This window comes from Danio rerio, chromosome 20 (assembly GCF_049306965.1).
Source record: "Danio rerio strain Tuebingen ecotype United States chromosome 20, GRCz12tu, whole genome shotgun sequence".
Taxonomy (NCBI): Eukaryota; Metazoa; Chordata; class Actinopteri; order Cypriniformes; family Danionidae; genus Danio; species Danio rerio.
Genome location: NC_133195.1, coordinates 58784788 through 58806073, shown reverse-complemented (window position 1 = coordinate 58806073; position 21286 = coordinate 58784788). Strand labels below are relative to the sequence as shown.

At 41.5% G+C, this 21286-nt stretch overlaps 1 protein-coding gene across 11 annotated transcripts in view; it reads left to right on the top strand.

Moving 5' to 3' along the window:
• Positions 1-21286, top strand: part of plcb1l (phospholipase C beta 1-like) — a 152906-nt gene that overhangs the window by 49664 nt on the left and 81956 nt on the right. For 6 of the 11 annotated variants that reach the window (XR_012396239.1, XR_012396238.1, XR_012396241.1 and 3 more), the window contains exons 1-2: positions 5799-6050; positions 12156-12233. Coding sequence is in view for 2 of the 11 variants with exons in the window: in XM_073933860.1 (XP_073789961.1) it covers positions 5952-6050; positions 12156-12233 (177 nt within the window). In the remaining 9 variants the exon portion in view is untranslated. Of the gene's footprint in view, positions 1-719; positions 838-5798; positions 6051-12155; positions 12234-21286 lie in introns of those variants that run through there. The other 5 variants (XR_012396242.1, XR_012396243.1, XR_012396244.1 and 2 more) reach the window with 1 other exon arrangement.

Sequence of the window (21286 nt, the reverse complement as noted above, 5' to 3'; positions counted from 1 at the left end):
TTGAACACCTGTTTTAATAGCCTATTATTGCGTTGGTGTGATGGTTGTTGCGTGTGCCATTGCGATGCCGTTTGCGATGCCTGTTTTGCGTGGCTGTTTGCCAATACGGCTACCCCACTCTCCTTCTCTCCTCCTAACACCTGTGTGATGGTGCACGCGCTTTATATGTTCGAGCAGGTGCCAGTTATGCCCACGTGACCAAAACATAAAACGTCACTGTGAAACCCAAAACTAATCAGTATACAAATAAACATTATAATTAAATGAAAAGTAATATGGCTCCTATAACTCAAATGCAGCATCAAAATAAAGTGTTGCCAGTTTTATTTGTGATAAGGTCTGGTTTTGTGGCGGCTGTGCTTTAATGAAAATAGTCTTTGTTCATGTGATGAGAGATGTTGAAACTCTGACAGTAAACAGAGCTGCTGTAAGCTCACTCCTGCTCTCATTATAAACACTTCAAAATGACTGAGTTGAAAATATCCAGTAGAAACTTAATCAAGTGATCAGATGTAATCAGTTACTTTACTTTTATAAAGCTATGGAAACGAAACACCAGTTATTACATTTTAAATAGGGTCATGTGTCATTTGTAATCGATTACATTTCCAAAGTGAGCTCCCCAACACTGCCTGTAATAGATGTGCTTGTGTTTCCACATCTCCACCTCTGCCTCATCAAGATCTGGTGGATTTCAGCCATTTCTGTTCTTTCATCAGTGAAATCAAGTTTCTGAAGGAGTGAGAAGATGATGAGCGGCTCTGAACGCAGATGCCCTGTTTAATCTGGAGATGCAGAGAGGATCTGGCCAGTGTTTCAGTATCGTCTCCTTCATAGGTAAGTGTTCTGCTTTTTCACTAATGCAAACACCACAAGCTCATGGGGTGGAACCACAGCTCTCCACCTGAGCTTGAAACTGCAGTTTGCTCCCAATAAGAGGTATAGACTAACATACGACTCAGTCTACAGCTTTAAACCTGCATCTGTAAGTCTGTTAGGAGAATTACTCAAACTGCACAGCAGATCCCGGAGGAAAGGAAACCGCATGATAAATAAAAACAACAGACAGAAGCAGTGCTCATGCCAGGATATATTGAGTCCAGCTATTTACAGCTAAATGTTTAAAGCTCAGCCTTCCCATTCAGCAAACGCCGTCAATTCAGTTCAAGCTTATTTGTATAGTCAAAATCAGAAGGTAAGGTTATTAGTGACCATAACTTTAATGGTTAAGCTGCTGTAGTGAGATTGAGCTGTGCTGTTTCGCTTGCTCCGCCAGAGGGCGCCAGAGTTCGTGTGTTGTTCACTGCAGTCTTGATGATGTGAGGTCTGATGCCGAGTTTGAGAATAATAAATGCACATTTTCTATTTCTCTTCTCCACAGTTAGACACAGCAGCTCTGTGAGCTCAGTGTTTCACAGTTAAGATATCAGGAATGTCCAACCCTAATCAAACACACCTGAAGCAGGCGATCAAGCTCTTACTAGATGTACTAGAAACTTCCTGGCAGGTGTGTTGAAGTAAGTTGGAGCTAAACCCTTCCGGACACCGGCCCTCCAGGACCCAGTTTGGACACCCCTGGTTTATATAAACCCACCGGCTCATTTTGCTTTACTGTGACTGTAAAGGAAGCAACAGTTCAGTGGGTCAATGCAAAATAACCAGAACAAGCTTAATTCTTGATTCTGTGATTGTACTCAAACACAAGGGCATAACGAGACTGAAGGACATGCAAATCAGTTAATGACATATTCTTAATAATTGACAGATTATTTACATTATGGGACGTTTTTGTTTAAGTTGTTCACATTTTAAGACTTTTTATCTAAAAGCTGATGTCACACACATGCTGTCTGAGGCTCAATATCTCAAAACCAGTCAGAACGCAGAGAGAACCTCATAACTGCAGGGTGACGATGTATATAAGTGGACAGTAGTGTGAGCAGCACAGAGTATGCATGCGTCTAGATGGGTGATGTACAATATGTGGACTGTTTTAACTGTACAAATAAGAAATAAAAACATGAATATAAAAGTATTCACAGATAAGTGGCTTGTTATGATACGCGATGACCACACTTTACAATCAGCTTTCATTAATGAATGTACTTGCTAACCTGAACTAATAGTGTGAACAGCACTTGAACAGCACTTATTGATCATAGTTCAGCATTCGGCTCATGCTTGTTAACAGTAGGGGAGTGCGGGGCACAAAGTTACGCCCCATTCACATGGGGCTTCAGCGTCAACGCTTGACTGAAGTTGGGGCTGACCCGATCCTCATAGCAGCCTCAGTAGGCCACAGTCTGAGCTGGTGTATTTGCATACAGCGATCTGATTGGCTGACGCTTCCATTGGTGGTTGAAAAGTTGAGCAAGTCCCAACTTCTGCAGCGAGCAACACCTCTGAAGCAGACAGATTCTTGGAGTGCACGCCTCTGTCTCCCTCCCCCTTTTAGCAGGTGCTGGGTGGGGGGCGCCCCACAGTTTGAAAACCCCTGTTCTAGGCTAAAAGATGAAACCATTTTGCAAATGTGAAACACAGTGGCTGCTAGCCAGATCTGAGGAAAACAGGACACAGCAGGGTTAGCTGTAGCAGCGTGTTGGGTGCTTTCACATCTGGAGTTCGCTTCTTTTGGTCCGCACCAAGGGCAATAATGATGCATTGTTGCATCTTCTGCCGTCTTTGGGTCGTTTTCACACCACACTGCTGGCTTTGGTCCGAACCAGTTGAAATGAACCAAAATGCAGTCATCTGACAAAATCCACATCTCTCATTGGCCAGATGTTGTTGAACATATTTCCTAAACTGCTTATTGATTGGTCAGAATTTACGTGTGGGAAAATGCCAGTGAACTCCCGCAGGTAAACAAAACCGGCAGACACAACATGTAGCTATTACTCTGGAGGGACGACTGCACTGGCTGATTGTATCCCTGCTTTAAACAAACTATACATTTTGAGAATGATGCACGGCCGCGGCTGGAAAACAGTGTTTAATGCATCGCTCGACACTTCAGGAGGAGGCGTGAATTAATTTAGATAAACTGCGACATGCTCATCTTGCGGAAATATTACCAACGATCCATCAACTAATGTTTTCTCTCTCTCTCTCTCTCTCTCTCTCTCTCTCTCTCTCTCTCTCTCTCTCTCTCTCTCTCTCTCTCTGTTGGTAAAGCGCTGTCAACAAATATTCTTCCTCCATATCCCATAATGCACAGCGCATCGGCCTACGGCAGCTGGATTAGTCCAAAACGCGCAGCACTTTTTGCGGTTGGACCTGTTTTAGTGCGGATCATATTCTCACCACAAACGAACCGCTCCAGGGTTCATTTGCAAGCGTACCGAGACCACCTCTTCAAGCAGGTCTCGGTACGCTTATTTGGTCCGCTTTTGGTGCACACTCGAGTACGATTGCTGCATTCACACCTGCCCAAACCAACCGCACCAACAGGGGAAACAAACTCTAGTGCAAATCAATCCAACTAAATAAGGCCGGTGTGAACGCACCCTTCATTAAGCCACACACTGTTGGACACCAACTAAACCAACACAATTACTGATGCACTTTGAGTGTAATGTTGAGAACTTTTTATATAAAAATGTGTTTTAATAGAAAATATTTGTTTTAATATAAAAAATTCTTGCTAATAATGCAAATAAATGCATTGTATAATAATGGATGATGCAAATAGATTGAAATGTGTTTATCCAGTAGATAAATCAATAAACACACAGCGCTATATACAAAACAAATGAACCAATTACTGAGGAAATAAGGCTGATATGTAAAGTCAGTTGAAGTTAAATTAAGAGTGTGAAATCTGCCTTTATAAGCATGTTACAGCTCACAGATGTAGATCACATGATGACAGATCAGCTTCACTCTACATGGAATATACACATTTCTACATTAAAGAGATAAAGAAAAATACTAAATGAACAATACTGAACAATTGTGCAATATAGTAGATCAAAAGTGCCTTTCAGACAGAGGTTCAGCTGCCTTTGACTGCATTTGTTCTCTTTTAAAGGAAGATATTTACAGTACAGATACGTATGAACAGCCTGATCTCTTGAGAAAACGTTAGTATTTTACGTTTTGGCAGTTTAACGTTAAGCCTCCTTTCCACTGCACACGACAAGCGACAGACAGGAAGTCATTCATTTCTAATGGAGAGCAGTCCGTGAGCTGCGTGGAGTTTCCATCATCTCCGTATGCGGAAAATTCAGATCTGAATTGAGTTGCGGATCCGTTGAAATATTTGAACTCCTGCGACAAGACCGTATGCGACCTGCCGACCGGATATGATGTATTACGACAACACAAGGGGGCGTATTCTGACAGTCATGTCCAAATGTCATGTGCAGTGGAAAGGCGGCTTTAGATGCTAATTCATACGAATTCGTACAGTTCAGTCGTACGAAATTGAACTATTTTAAAAAGGAGGCGTGGCACCTAACCCCACCCCTAAACCCAACCGTCATTGGGGGATGAGCAAATCGTACTAAAATGTACGAATTAGATCGTACGAATTAGCCACTAAATGAAAAAGTTACGAATTGCCGTGAGATTGTGTTGGTATGAAGCTTATATTTACATTAGACAAGCACAATTTTATTATTTATTTACATTTTTATTTAATTATTTATTCATTAATTGTTCTGTCGTTTATTTTCAGTGTAAAACTGTTACTGATGTTTAAATGCCAAAAAGGGTTTTCAGCAAAGGGAAATGGGCTATTGTGTGTTATTTGTGCTGTGTTAGTTGCTTACTGAGCAGCAATAGACAAATATAAGAAGTGTTCATGTGATTTACTAAACTAGCAGTGTTTGGAAATTAATGAATGCATAATAATCGTGACAACCGTGATTATTCCGCAGTTACAATTAAAATCTATAATCGTTGCATTCCTAGTGTGTGTTATTGATAAAAAAACTAAATGTTTGCCTGACCCCATTACTATGTTCATTATTCGCCCAAAACCTGAAAGCGTTGCTGTGTGCCCCGCTCTGCCCTGGTCAACATGCAGGACCAGTGAGCGACTGTATATCCATTAACCATCAAGAGCAGACACTCATTAATGTAATGTTCATTGTCTGTTCAGGCTAGTGAATACATTAGATAATATTAACCAATATAACCTGAGTGTAGAGTGTGACCAGCTCAATGATGATAGTGTAAGAAGACAGATGGAGACTGATGTTGGACATGGCCTGGCTGATATCACCGTCTTTATTTATCCTTATATTCAGAAAGTGAAGCTTATAAAGTGCAGTGCTGATGGAGGACTGAGCCAGATGTTTACTTTGGTTTATGTGTTGTTAACGCTGTGAATAACCGTGGAGAGCACGGTAACACTTACTGATGCTTTATTATTGATGTATAGTGATGAACACAGCTGTAGTAGAGCTCACTTTAGTGACACACACACACACACACGCTCATCATGAGTTTTATATTACAGATGAAGCACTGCTGAACACAACACGGGGTGAAATGATCAATAAATCTATTAAACTGACTGGACGGGGGAATGTGCGCTGCTCTGTCACCTGAATAAACACCTGTAACGTGTGTATGAGCTCACTTTTCCCGCTTTAGCTCATCCTCTAAGCCATCATCAATAATAAACACGCGTGATTAGTTCAGCTTAGGGTTAGGAGCTCCAGATCTGTTCACGGATAAAAGCAAAGGAGAAAACATATATATAGCTCGAGTCTCCGCGGGAAACGGATTGACTCACCTTTCGATGTTTTCACGCGGACTGCCTATGCACGGCGGGAGCGCGCGCGGGGGGCGAGCATTGAGTTTTCCAGCACGCGCTGCGCGCTTCAGGTCCATCAGCAGCTCCGCGCGTACAGACACACACTGACAGAAGGGCACGCAGAGCCACACACGCACATACAGCATAGACACTTACACAGACACGCACACACACACAGACGTGCCCGATGGCCGGAGCGCAGCCGGGAGTTCACGCGCTCCAGCTCAGACGCGCAACCGTGCCCGAGCGCCTCAGCACCGGGGAGAAGTTCATGAAGTGGGATGATGTGAGTAAAATAACCCATTCAGCTTTAGACGATGAAGATGCAGGTGTGTGTGTGTGTGTGTGTGTGTGTGTCAGGTCTACAGGTCCAGCAGTGTTCAGACTGCAGTGGGCTGAATATAGAGATATGACGGATGGACATATTTAATGTTGTGAGTCTCCTGTGCTGTTGTGTCTTCAGTGAACACAGCTAGCTCTCTCTTAACACAGACATCAGCCATGTTCTGCTAGTGAAGGTGTAGTTCATCTGCTTTCTAGATATGTAGATTAACACTTGTATGATCACAGTTTTCCTCCAAATGCCGCAGGTAAAGTGTGTAAGCGCTCTTTGTTTGGATGGACACATCTAAATGTATACATGCTGGCTGTGTGTGTGTGTGTGTGCGCATGAAGCCCCTCTGTGATTTATGAATGGATAGTTATACATCAGCCCTTATGAAACTTTTAAACGTTGTGAAATGCGAACACAAAGTCTCGAGCACCATTCAAACAGGCTCATTTCTGCTGGATAAACACACACCAGTGGTCTTTCTCAGAAATGACTGATGGTAGACAGGACTGGAGAATGAATGTGGTGCGCCATAAATCAGCCACAATGATTAAAACACACAGGAATTGATGACACTAAACAACAAACACACACACACACACACACACACACACACACACACACACACACACTTGCAGGTGATTCTGGATAGATGTGAATGTCACTGAAAGCTCTGTATTTAAAGGGAAAACAGAAGATTGAGCACATCTGAGCTGCCTGAACGAGATCTGACCTGCATTGACATATCTTAAATATATCTGGGTCATTCCTGGTATTCGGTAATATTTCAGCTTGAGCAAACTCATGTTTACTAGTGTATTGATTATGTTTTATATAATTAGGCACAATTTAAACTTTCAGACATTCAGGTTTGTCCAGCTCAAGCATTACAGCCTTCACATTAATTTCTGCTTTATGTTTATTTGGACAGCCATTATTCTCAGACCCGTAACGGACTGAACTGAGTTGTTAATAATAGTATTTACAAAGCTTTTGCTATTAAACCAGCATTTACCCATCGCTCATGTGTCCCTCAAATCAGTTTAATGTTTAAAATACAACATCACTGATGAGTTTTAGATTTATATGTGATTTAAGATACAATTATAGAATTTCAAGAGTTCACCCTCAGATGATGATTGATCATAAAGCGTGTTCATCATGCTGTCCCGGGAGAGAGCCCTGAGCTCATGAGATCCTCGAGCCCGGGGCTCCCTCCCTTTTGCAGGGTGAGAGGGGAGTTTGAGCTCAGGTAGATGGGGAGAACTCCCCTGCTGTAGTAGCTGATGAACAGACAGTGATCGCTCTTAAGAGATAACTACTGACTAGCAGCATGTCTGTGTGCTGATGTGGATTAGTCAATTAACTTAAGCTGCATGTTTTTGGACGGTGGGAGGAAACTGGAGAAACCCACGTGAGCACGGGGAGAACGTGTAAACTCTGCACGGAAACGTCAGCTGGCTTGGTAAGTGACGTTCTTGCTGTGGGCCAACAGTGCTAACCACTGGGCCACCGTGCCGCCCATCTAGGAAAGGAGGAGTAGGGGTGGAAGGGGGGATTCTTCTAAATGAAGATGGCTGTGATATGGAGCTCAGGGTGTTTATAGTGGCTTAGGAATCGTCTGATTGGTCTATCATAGATTGAATAATGTGGGGCCGGCCGCAAGCAATCATAAGCAGGTGATGCTCTCCACATTAGTTTATAGATAAACTTCACGTATGCATTCTGTGGTCTGTTTTTAATCGAGATATCTTCCTCAGACCACATATGCACAATGTTAGGCCTTTAAATGCTGGCTGTTTTCCTTATTTTATTTTCTAAAGAATATGAACGTCAGAGCGTTGAGAATACAGTGACCGGGTTGAAGACCGTAACAGGGTTGAGGGACACTTTAATTTCAATTTGTTTGAATTAATTTGAAATTACATCTAAGACTAAACGAAAACACTGTTATTTCCTTTAGTAAAGCATTTAGCAAAGGCATTAATCACACTGAAATTAAACTTCATTAAACCAAACCACAGTCAGAGTTCTGAACTGCTGCAGGTAACTGGACCGCCGGTAACCTTTAAAAATGCTGATAAAGGCCTGTTACCAGATATATTGCTGAACAGAAGCTACAGTAAACTGGAGCAACAGGTAAATCATGTCTAAAACATTATTTCCTGGAACATCAATAAAAACTGCAGCAGAAAAAGCTCTTCAATTCTCAACAATAATAATAGTAAAGCAATGAAATGGGATCGGCAGATGGGCTGCTCTGCGTGCTGGAGAAACTGCTGATCTGCTGATTGATATTATGAGCATTGTTTTGTCTCGAGATGCACAAAGGGGAAGTTTTTCTACAAGGAGATTCAATGTCTTAATCTACATAAGTTTAGCCCTGGCCAGGGGTCCGTTCTTCGTATGTGGATTACTCAGTTAGCTGGATTTGGATATTGACGATTTGACACGATCCAGGATCGTTTCGTTCTTCAAAGCTGATCCGAGAGTTGTTGTCATGGCAACAGTACTGCTAGCTCAAACCTGATCGGGAGCAGGTTCAATTCATATAAACAGGATTAGATCGGCTCAGTTCAAGCAAAGAAAATACAGAAAGTATGTTCCCAATTCTGATATTTTCTTACAGTAGTTGTATACACTTGGGAAAAGAGTAAATATTTTTTAAACTATATATATATATATATATATATATATATATATATAAATAAAGTTATAGTTATTAATAAAATAAATAAAGTTATATATATTAATAAAACTTATGCAATCTGCACCATCGAAATGAAAGTACAAAGACTGCCACCTAGTGGTCCAAAGACAAAATTTATTGATATGAACTTTTTAGATCGCTTTAGTACAAATTGTGTATAATAGAAATGCAGAATATGTGACATTTTTTAAAGCAATAATACATTTATGCAGTCATAAACATGTTTTGACAGTTAATATGACGGTGATTTGATGCTTCACAAAAGTTGCAGACGCCTTTACCAATATCAAAATGCTTTTGTAAACAACCAGTTATTCTTTACACCGATTAAAAAACGGCTACTATAATAAAGAAAATCATTTCTAAATGTAAAACTAAATACACTGATATGCATTGAAATACATGATGAATACTCTTGTCTTGACACATGAAAGTGTAAAGCCTGCAGCTCACAACACATGTGGAAGGTTATTGCGTGTCATATTTAACACATGGTTTACTGCTAATTTGATGTAATTTTGCTCTCATGGATAATTGAATATTAATCAGATGATGTCATTATGCTGCTGTGCCGTCAGCCAATCGCTGCATTGCTGATCATGATTTCGAGGATCGATAGATCTGTCCTTCACAACACACACAGATCTCAGATCAGTTCATCCAGACATTCTAATCTGATTCACAAACTTGTTTGAAGAACCAAATTAGACAGAGATCAGTTATGAAGATGAACAGATCCAGAATCTGCCCAATAATCTTAGATCATTTAAGCGAGGTACGAAGAATGGACCCCAGGACTCTGGGACTCTGTGAGCCACGTCTGTAAAGCTGGCACAAATAGATTTTTATTTCTGAATAGTGATGGGACAGCTGATACACAACCACAGTTCTGTGTAGGAGACTGAGCTGACGGCTGGTCAGAAAGGGTGATGGAGAGATATTAAAGCACAGAATCCAGTGCAGAGTCTGCTGCTTTGGGTTTGAGGAGAGCAGCTTCAGCCTGAGCGCTCCTCTGTAGCAGGCGTTCACTGATAACTGCGCACGTTCATTTGCATTGCTCATCGCTGTTTACAAGTGATGTGATTTCGCAGGTCAGAGTTCACCAAGCTTGAACTTTGCAGCGCAGCAACCTGCGAAACTCAACGCATGACCCGGTCTGACGCATTCACGTGCGTATAAAGGGAAGTCTATGAGAGGAAAAGCCCAGTGTGACCGCAGCTTAAGGTGTGTAAAGTGTGTGACACACACAAGTGAGGATGGCGTCAGCACAACAGGAGGACATACGGAGCGTTTTTCAGTGTAACGGTAAAGTTGGCTACTGAATGAGTCTGACCTGGTCCTCGTGTTCTCCCCCACTTTAACTCATTATAGCAGCTGATGTAGTCAGGGAAATGAACTCTACACCCTGAACACCAACTGCAGAATAAACAGAGAAATGCAAACGTTTATGACCCTGCCAGCTCTCCTCATCTCTCAGAGCAGCATGTGCAACTTTGGTTGAAAAAGTCTGTCAGGAAAACGGCAGTGCTGTATTAATACTGATATATGAGAGATGCTTGATGGCTAGAATGAACTGAAGTCTTTATTAGACTCTTTATCAGTTATTAAACATTATATTTAACATTACACTATCAGCCAGCTGGTTGAAAAGGTGCTTATTTTGCAGATATTCGCCCGACTTTCTATTTAATTATCAATATTGCATTTTAGTGTCATTTTAAGAACTCATTGTTGCTGGATTAGCTTGTCGGATGGTTATCATAACCACAGTGTTTACCAAAACATATTTCTTACCATTTTGTCAAATTGCTGGCCACACTATTTTACTATTTTAAGTGTTTATTTACAAATGTGCATTTACACTGTCAGTTTTATTTTACTGTTTTACAAATAATGAAAATTTAGAATAAAGAAATATAAAAAATCTTATTTTTAAAATACAAATTTATTATCATCTATCATTACTAATTTAAATGTTTTTAAAGAAATTTGTTAAAACTGGTTTTAAATTAAAAACTAGAGCCTACAGGCAAACAAGAAACTAACCTGAACATTCAGCTTCCCTGAGTCCGAATTTGGCCATTTAAATATAATTCAAACATAATATTAATATCAATAATAATAATAATCCTACTGCTGGTCTTTCGAGCTACCCACTTTCCAGCTTTGCCTATGGGCCAAAAAAATAGTATGAAGAGATGATTAATGAAAAGAATAATAAATATATAAGATGTAAAAATAAATAATTGATATATGATTAGTTGCAGTCCCCACCAATGTCAAGTGTACACCTATGCCCTTGACAGTACTTTCCACTTTTATCTTTCTTTTTTTCCTTCATAAATGGACTCGAGAGTCTCTGTTTTAGAGTTAGTCTGGAAAACGCTTGTGATTTTCAGAATCCCGAAACACACCTGCAGCCAATCAGCAGCAGGGGGCGTGTCTAGTGACTGTAGTGCGGATATCAGCAGGAGTTGTGCTCTCAGCATGTTCATTCATGCATTCATTCATTTTCAGCTCAGTCCCTTTATTAATTCAGGGTTGCCACAGCAGAATGAACCACCAACTTCTCCAGCACATTCTTACACAGCGGATACCTTTCCAGCCGCAACCCATCTCTGGGAAACATCCACACACACCCATTCACACTGATAGACTACGGACAATTTAGCCTACCCAATTCACCTGTACCGCATGTGTTTGAACTGGGGGAAACCGGAGCACCCGGAGGAAACCCACGCCAACACGGGGAGAACATGCAAACTCCACACAGAAACACCAACTGACCCAGCCGAGACTCGAACCAGACACCTTCTTGCTGTGAGGCCACAGCACTACCTACTGCGCCACTGCGTCGCCCTCTCGCCCTCTCTCTGTTCTGCTTTCAGATATCACCTCACAACATTATTTCAGCGCACCTTTAACCGGAAACACTGCATTAGTCAACTTTTGTACATTTAATATTTAGATGCATGTTTTTAGTAGTAAAAACTATATTAATTACCGCCACTAATAAGACTAAACACCTCTCAAACGCAAAAGAAGAATATATAACTGAACAAAACTGAAGGAAAATGATTGAGAAATACTGAAATGATGCTGAAAAACGAGGATTTACATTTTAGCTGTAAGAACAGAGCCACGCTTAACAAATACAACAGCAGAAGGGTCACGGCAGCAGAGGTTTGGCTGATGAGGATTCTCTGGAGCTCTTCTGTTTGTTGATTTGATCAGTGCTTAGACAGTTCAGAGATCTCATCAGGTTTAGTTATCTAATATTATAAACACACAGCACATCTGAACTCTTCCACAGCCATGTTAACCCTCGTGTGTGTGTGTGTGTGTTTCAGGACTGCACCTCAGGGACTCCGGTGACGCTGTATGTGGATCCACAGGGATATTACCTGTACTGGACTGACCAGAATAAGGTAAGCAGAGGGAGATCTCTCAGTCCACGAGCTGATTCAGTGTTAGTGAAGGTCTGGCACAGATCCACCTGCTTCTGCTCAGTTTCTCCTCATCTCTAAAAGCTCCTCCTGACTGTTTTCTCACAATAACATATTGGCTTAGGCTATATTCATATCTCAAAAATAAAGCATCACAAATGAAAATTCTGTCAGCACAAACAAATTAAAATATTTTAGAATATCATGCATGTGGTGTGGCTCGATATTTTAATAGAAGAATTAAGCAGCACTAACAAAACTTTCATAGGTACAGTCCAGCACAAATGAAGCTCACACAGACGAGGCTATTCAGGTAAATGTGGAGCAGCTGGGGTCGAGAGACCTCTGAATCAGCGTACATTATTTTAGGCCACAAATAATATTTTTGCTGCAGAAAATAAGCACAAATTGTGAGCAAATGAAAATAATATATTCATGCACGAATGTAAATATCTCATGTTTATTCCAACAGCACAAATCTAACCAAATATTTAGGTTATATCTCAACAAGGAAAACAGACGAAGTGTTTATTTTAACAGCACAAATCCAGCACACAGGAATGACACCAGTTTGGTGTGATTTAGAGGAAATGTGGTGGAGAGTGACGTCACGGCTCCCGAAATATTCAGCTTATATCTAAAGGAGGAAAACAGATCCAGTGTTTATTTTAACAGCACAAGTCCAGCACAAACACCCTGTGCTGATCTGAAGTCATTTCAGCATCGTGGGGTGGAAAGTGACGTCACACGATCAAAAACAAACGAAGCCTAATCTCTCAGAGCCCAAATCAGCACAAGTAGATGGCGTAGAGTTTGGGATTATCTGTTTAATGAGGTGCCATCTTCACAGAGGTGAGAAAGCGCTGGGCTTTCTGCTCAGGGCTTGAGAACGTTCTGTAAAATCCACATTCAGCAGTCGTTCCCCACTCAGTGTGAATGCAGACACACACCGCAGCCTTGGTAAACTGATGAGGCAGATTCATGATGACCACGTCTGCACTCACTCTAGCGGCTCACTGACTAACCTCCAGCTTATTTACAGCACGCACCAGACATCCTCTGCTCTTCAGCTTAATCTAATGAGGGAGCTCGTTTGCATAAAACAACCCCAACCAGGAAAAGTGGTTCTTAAACAGCAACAAAACTGTCCCTAGCCTTACACACACACACACACACACACACACACACACACACACTCTGTTTCTCTCTCTTTCACACACACACACACACACACACTGTTTGTGCCATGAAACGCCCCCTCTTGTTTCAGCAGGGTGTTTTCACACCTCTACTTTGGAAAAAGTCAGAAAAGTGGGCGTGTCCAGCTCTGATTAGGGGGGAGTGTCGGAGGAAGAAAAGAGGGATAATGTGGGAGTGTCTATTTGGGCACACACGAGTTTCAGATTCAAAACACACACACACACACACGTACACACCCACACGTACACACACAGGGGAGAATGTGACTGTGTTTACATGGACATCTGTAGTCGAATGATTTGCCAAATGATTAAATGGTGGACTTTAACTGCAGTTTGGCTCTTTCATTCAGGGAATTCATTCATGCCCCTCACGACAAACGAGATATTTGATTGGAGGATCTGCTCTAAGCGTGTATTTTTCATGCAATGTTTGATACCGCACGGCGAATGAGAGAAAAAACCCTCAGCATTTCCCGGAAACTTAGATGCACACGACAGGTAGTGTCAGAAAGCCGCGTGTGTTATTTCGGTCACTAAATGCGTGAAAATCCTACACGAGGTTAAAGTTTGGTTGTGATGCTAACATGTTTACACTCGGTGCAATAGTTAGTTCAAAACGAATAAACTGAATAAACAAAGAGCACTGGACGCTCACTTACCAAATCTGTAGAGACAGGACAATCACCAGCAACTAGAGCCGCGTCTTTATTAAGAGGAGACTACAAGCGAATCCGGATCTCAGCGTTTGCAGATGAGAACAGCTCTCAGGTAAACAATAATCCTCCTTAGACACGTAATTGTTGTCGCGCGTCGCGTACACTGTAATCCACACGTGACTCTGAGCTCTCACAGAGAGAAAATGAAAACGAAACTTCACTGCAGCAAACTATAAAAGCAACACTTCACGCTTGTTTTGCCAACACAACGTGGCATCTCTGTGGTGTAAACACTGTGACAGTAATGAATATTAATGAAGTTGCACAATAGAGCGCGCTGATTGGTTTGACCAAGCTTTACTCATGCATTAATGCAGCACACTGTAAGACGTAATAAGACACACTCTGGCACATACGCCCAGTCTGCACGCTGGAATACAGGCTATTATCTCATGACCGTGACGCAGCTTCAAATATTAGTTTCAAACAGGAAGTACGAATTTGCTTGAAATAACGCAAAAACAACCAATTTACACTTTTTAGTGAAATATAGGTGTCCTAATAGTGTTTTTAGCAGTGTGGGACACATATACCACTGTCAACAGCTCAACACATGTGTTCTGGTGTTTCGTGACTGAACTGAAAAAACTGGTGTTTTTTGTAGTTGTTGTTTATTTTTGTGGTTGTTGTTTTTATGGTTGTTGCTTTTGTCGTTTTTGTTGTGGTTGTTTTTGTTGTTGTGGTAATAGTTGTTGTTATTGTGGTTGTTGTTGTTGTTGTTGTTTTTGTTGCGGTTGTTGTTGTGGTTGTAGTTGTGGTTGTTGTTGTTGTTTTTGTTGTTGTTGTTATTGTGGTTGTGGTTGTTGTTTTTGTGTTTGTTGTTTTTGCTGTACCACTTTATCAGTGGCTTTGACACAATCTAAATTGTATAATCACTGTAGAAATAGAAGTGGCTCTGTGTGTCGTCCAAACACAGACCTGATGTGAGAGTGCAGCAGTGTGTGTGTGTGTGTGTGTGACAGGTGTGTGTATGTGTGATGTGTGTGTGTGTTTAATGTCAGTGTAATCCTGCCATCCATCATTTGACTACAGTATTTGCATGATCGGCTGTGACGGCCTCTCGCTCGGGTGTACACTGATCTTTAAATGTTTGCTAGTTCCCCTTCTCTGCTGCAGCGAGGGCTCCTGGGGGCCGGTGAGCTCTGAGGGCTGAGTGCTTCCCAATGAGCAAATGCTAAACATAGTCTGCAGGGAGTCTAACAGTTAGCCTCAACCGTTAGCATTAACTGTTAGGGTTAGTGTTAACTGTTAGCATTAAGCTGCTCTGTTGCCTTACCTGCGTCTGTTAGCATCATCACAGCTAGCAAAGCGTAAAGCTAATCTGCTGAGGGTAAAGTGCACTCTGTGTTGAGCATCAGTCTATTAAACATAACACATTCTGGGCTGGTTTAGTGTGCATGACCATCCCACAGTACGCTAGTGTTCCTGCTAGTGTTCCTGTAGTAAGACCATAGTGATGTTTGAGCAATGCTAGGGTTTCTGTTGAGCTTATTCCTATATTAATGTAGGATATGTGAAACTTCAGGATCTGTTTACTATTGCACAATGTTTCAGCTGTTCTCTGTTGTGGAGAATATCAATAATAATGATAATCAGAAACAACATGATATTCAGAGAGAGAGTGATCTTCATCTTGATGAATGGTAAATAACACACAGACTCCTCACGGTAATAATGATCAGAGAAGTGCCAGAAATCCTGCAGAGATGTCGTTGGGGATGTTTCTCGCTGATGATGGGTTCAGCAGTGTAGAAGATCATCTATTAGCCCAATGACCAAACTAACAGCATGGCCGAAGGTTTAATGCCTGCGAGCCTTTCCTAGTGCTTCTTCTAAGAAATCTGTTATTAGAATTTATTTATAGTTGTTTTGTTTTGTCTCTGAATTTAATCTGACTCCTACATTTAGACTGTATTTCTAATTGTAAGACTGGATCACCTTCATCATTTATGACTCAATTTAGAGTTTGATTTATATCTGAGCCCATTCTCTGCAGTTATACCCAGTGCTGCACTGAGCTGTCACGCTCTGGGGTTTGTGTACATGCTCACAGACAGGATCTCGACATGCTGAAGTTAGTCAGAGGATGCAGGCTTAACTAATAGCCAATTATTATTTTCCAGATGAAAGTGTGCCGATAACACATTTAAAGAATAAAAGCCAATTCAGAAATGTTCATCAATGACTCAAAGATAAATCCAAGAGTTAGAAATGTATAAAATATGTTGCATACAGCTCACATACTGCAACGGACAGAGATGTATGAAGTACTAGAGACGCAGACTTTAGTAAAAGTACAGGTCCTCTATCTAAAAGTGACTTGAGTAGGAGTAGAAGTGCTCTCTAAGCACCATACTGAAGTAGAAGAACTAAAGTATTCAACATTTTTTGTACTTAAGTATTGCAAGTAGTTTATTTCAACATGTACTACTCAAGTGCTGAAAGTAAAAGTACAAGTATTGTGTGGTGTAGTTATTAAAGAAAGCAGTCAAAAGACATCATATTGTTCTGTTTATTTTAAATATCTTTTTTGGAGCACGTGATTAAGCAGAGTGAAAAGAAACACGGCTCACCATACTGTTTTTCCCTCACGCTTGAACCACAGACCTGACAGATAACGGCTTTAACACCTTTCAAAGTTGTGTGTCACAAAAACACTCCGTAATCCACTCTAAACGCTATTAACCCATTTTCAGATCGCAAATTACCGGCTGTAAACACTGTAAAAGGAAGTTTTAAACATTTTACCTGCAGACGCTGGTCACTATGGCGCCGTCCATGCAGAAGCCAAGAAAAGCCCTGTAATTGTAAAGAGTAGAGGTGTGAATCTACACTGGGCTCACGGTTTGGTTCGGTTACGATTATCATGCCATCGATTCGGTTCTATTCGGTATATTCCCATACAGAATTAGATTTTTTCTTCATGACAAGATTTTTAAAAATTAAAATCTATACATATATTCATATTTATACACTATTTATAATACAATATTGTTCTTTGATACAGCAGTCAGATATATGAACTGGAGCTTTAATGTGACCTGCTCAAAACTCTCTTTCTGCATGAATCAAACAAAACTCCAACACACGCACAGAAGACAGCAGGAGCATTTACAGCTAAACTCATGTCAGTGTTCTCCCGTCTGCTTTTTGAGCGCTGACAGGCGAGGTCTTACACCTCTATGACTGGTTATTGTCTTCACCTGCTCAACAGAAAGGGCTGCGATGAGCTTTAGAAATGAAAGCGCGGTTCACCGATGGCGGGAAGAACAGCCGCGGTTACAGTCTGTATGCGCATAACACACGCTTATCACAGGTAATAGACACAGTGGAGAAAACTCACACCTCAGACATGCTCATGTCTGGATCCACAAGTATCGCTTTAACAGCCGAGAGGAGAGGAAAAGTCACCTCACAAACAACCCAGCGGGTCACATGCCCGAATTGTGTGTGTGTGTGTGAGAGAGTGAGAGAGAGGCATTGATGGAGTTTTACAGCATTTCTCCGTATGGTAGTGCAATAGCGGCTTGTGTGTTGTGCCGCCTTCATTGTAGTAAGAGCATTATTTACTCGCCTCCTTTGCCATATTATCCTACTGTGACATCGCGCATAGGAGATAAATGATGTCAGTACGTAATAACCGGTTATCATCTATTACTGAAGCGATATCAATAATTTTGACACCCCTAGTAACGAGTAACGATGCAGCACATAATAAATCTATCAGAGTAAAAGTATTGAACTCATGGAAAATATTTAGTGGAGTAAAAGTGGAAGTAGCGTTAAAAGATGACTCCAGTAGAGTACAGACACTGTCACGATAACCAGCGATCATTCTCCAGAGATCACTGGTTCTCTCACCATATCCATGGACTACACTTCCGCCTTCTCCTGGACTACATATTCATACATGCTCTCCGGTCACACTCACACACGCTCACTCATCTAGACTGATTACATTCTCACCACCTGAGCCTTGTCAGAGACTGATTGCACTACTTAAGCCACTCATTCACCCATCCAGTTTGCCGAGTCTTGTTTATCCTGTGATAACACTACAACGCGTTTTCCCTGTCTTGTTTCTCCGTGTACTGACCTTAGCCTAGTTAGCTTATCCTTGTTATCCTGTTTAGCCACCTGCCTTACGATCTATTGCCTGTTTACTTGACTACGATTCTGGACTGCCTGTTTATACCTGTTTGCACCTGATTTGACCATTGCTTGCCTGACGCTGAATAAACCTGAATTGTGGATCTTACCTTCTGTTGCGAGTGTCATTCCCCGGCGTTACAGACGCAGCCTTACTTCACTACAGTAGTGAAGTAGTTCTGCTTCCTTACTATACATCTCTGGCAATGGGGCATCCTGGCTACAAGATCCCAATGACGTCTCTGCACCTTTCCCTTAAATACTCAACTCAGAACAAACGGCTGCACATTTAAGACAACAAACGCTTCAATAGGACCCTGCCTGGTAGTGAGTTTGAGGTGTCAACTATCTGCTGGGTGGTGGAGCATCTGACAAAGATTTTATCAAAGCCGAAACCCAAATCAACATATACAAGTGAAGCTGTGAAACATGACAGTAGCACTTTACCAAACACACAGAGACATTTAAAATGACACCAAACATGAATATAGAGCCACAACATACACCATAAACACAAGATACATCAACATCTTGGATATTCTGTGTGGAAGGGATCCGCTCTGCTGGAGAAGGTCAGGTAGAGGTCAGGAAGGAGTGCTCAGGATGGATTGAATAGATCAGTTGAACAGCTGTCTTCCTGATCTTCTTCTCAGACAGTTCTCAGGGTCTGATATTATGTAGTCTTATCATCCTATGTGAGTTGGATGAAGAGGAGGCTGAGAGCGCACTCACACTATGCTATCCGAACCGTGCCCAAACACATTTCCCAGATTGTTTGGCAGAGGTTGACCAATGTGCTGCACAGTACAAATCAAAACAGAGAAAAACAAATACATATATATATATATATATATATATAAAAACATAAAATAATGGCTAAGACAATATTCACTGATGAAATGCTGAATCACAGAGGTAAGTTTTCCACCCAGATCTCAAAACAGTCAGGGATGAAACAGATCAGATACAGAGGGGCAGAGCATTCCACAACCTAGGAGCAGCTACTGGGACGGCACGGTCACCCCTGCACTTCAGCCTCGACTTAGAGATACATCACAGTCTCTAATTAGATGACTGAAGAGAGCGACCAGGCTGATGCTCAGTCAACATGTCTGACAGCTAAGAAGGTGCCAGGCCGTTTAGAGATTTAAAAACCAAGAGAAGCATTTTAAGAGTGACTCGAGCAGAGAGAGTGAGGCTGGTGTGATGTGCTCATGTTTCTCAGTACCTGTTAAAAGCCTTGCAGCAGCATTCTGAACTAACTCTAACCGGGATAAGGTGTCCTGACTAATCCCGAAGTATAATGAGTTACAATAATCCAATCCAGTGGTGATGAAAGCATGGACTATTTGTTCAACATTTTTCTAGATGAAGTAGGTTTGACTGTTTTTAAGAGAGGAAGCTGAAAGCAGCAGGGTTTGACCACTGCATTTATCTGTTTGTCAAAGCTCGAGCTATCATCCAGAATAACACCCAGATTTTTTACCCAGGGTTCACAGAAAAACTAGATTTTTCAAGATTAATTATCTGTGCTCTGAAAGAGTTTGACAGCCGAACAAATCATTTCACTCTTACTCTCATTAAAATCTAGAAGATTTCTAAAAGTCGAGCCCGGGGGAAGCAGAAAAGAGATGGGGCTAAAATAGACAAATGTGCTGATGTGCTGTGACAAATGTGCTGCCTCAGACGAGTGGTCACCAGTGGTGACTTTAAAACTGTGATTGGACAGATATGATTTAAACCAATCCAGGGCACTTCCTTCTCATCCCCACAACATGCTCTAAGCAGGCCAACAAGATGGCATGGTCTACTGTCAAACCCAGCACTCATATCTAACAGCCCAAGCACAGCACAGTCCCCAGCATCACCAGTAAGCAAAATATCATTTCTAACCCTCACCAGTGCGCTCTCGGTTGAGTGATATTTTCTGAAAACTGACTGAAAGACCTCAAAAATGTTGTGCTCATCTAAAAATCTTTGCAGCTGCAAAGATCTTATAAAGATCTTATATGTTCCATCTATCCCTCTAAACAGGTTAAGAGTCTGGGTGTCATCCTTGACAGCACTCTATCTTTAGATTCTCGCATCAATAACATCACCCGGTCTGCTTACGCAACATTAACCATCTCCACACTTCTCTTACCCCTCATGCCACTGCTGTTCTCCTTCATAGCCTTGTCACATCTCGATTAGATTCCTGCAACTCTCTTCTCTTGGGTCTCACTCATAAATCTCTCTGTAAGCTTCAGTTGGTCCAGAACTCAGCTGCCCGTATCATCACCATCACCCTTCTTCTCATCACATCACCCCTGTCCTGCAGCAGCTTCACTGGTCACCTGTTCATTTTCCAATTGACTTTAAAATCTTGATGTTAACATCCACAGCCATCCACAAATCTTGCCCCTCCATATTTGTCTGCCCTCGTCCACATTTCTGTTCCTTCTCGCACTCTGCCATCTTCTTCCTCCCTCCACTTGTCTGTTCCCTCTGCTCGTCTATCCTCTATGGGCAACAGAGCATTCAGCCGCTCTGCTCCGCAACTCATTACCACCTGCATCAGAAACACTGACTCCCTCACACTGTTCAAATCAAGACTCAAACCCGCTTATTTAAGATGGCTTTTAATACCTAATTAATTTGATCTGCACTATTGCTGTGTGTTTTTTATTATTTCTGTTGTTTTATTGCTCTTGATGATTGTACGGTGTCCCTGAGTGCTAGAAAGGCATCTTTAAGTAAAATATATTAATATTATTATTATCATCTTAGTGATGAACAACAGATCTGAAATGGGTCTATAATTGGCTAAAACTGATGGATCTAAGTTAGGTTGCGTCAGCAGAGGATTTACAGTGGCAAGTTTTAAAAAGTCAGGTACATTACCTGAGATGGACAGCAAGCCACAAACACCGACGCCATCACTCTGCTGAGCTTATGTGTTGTTTATCACACAGCCTCAGTTGGTCGG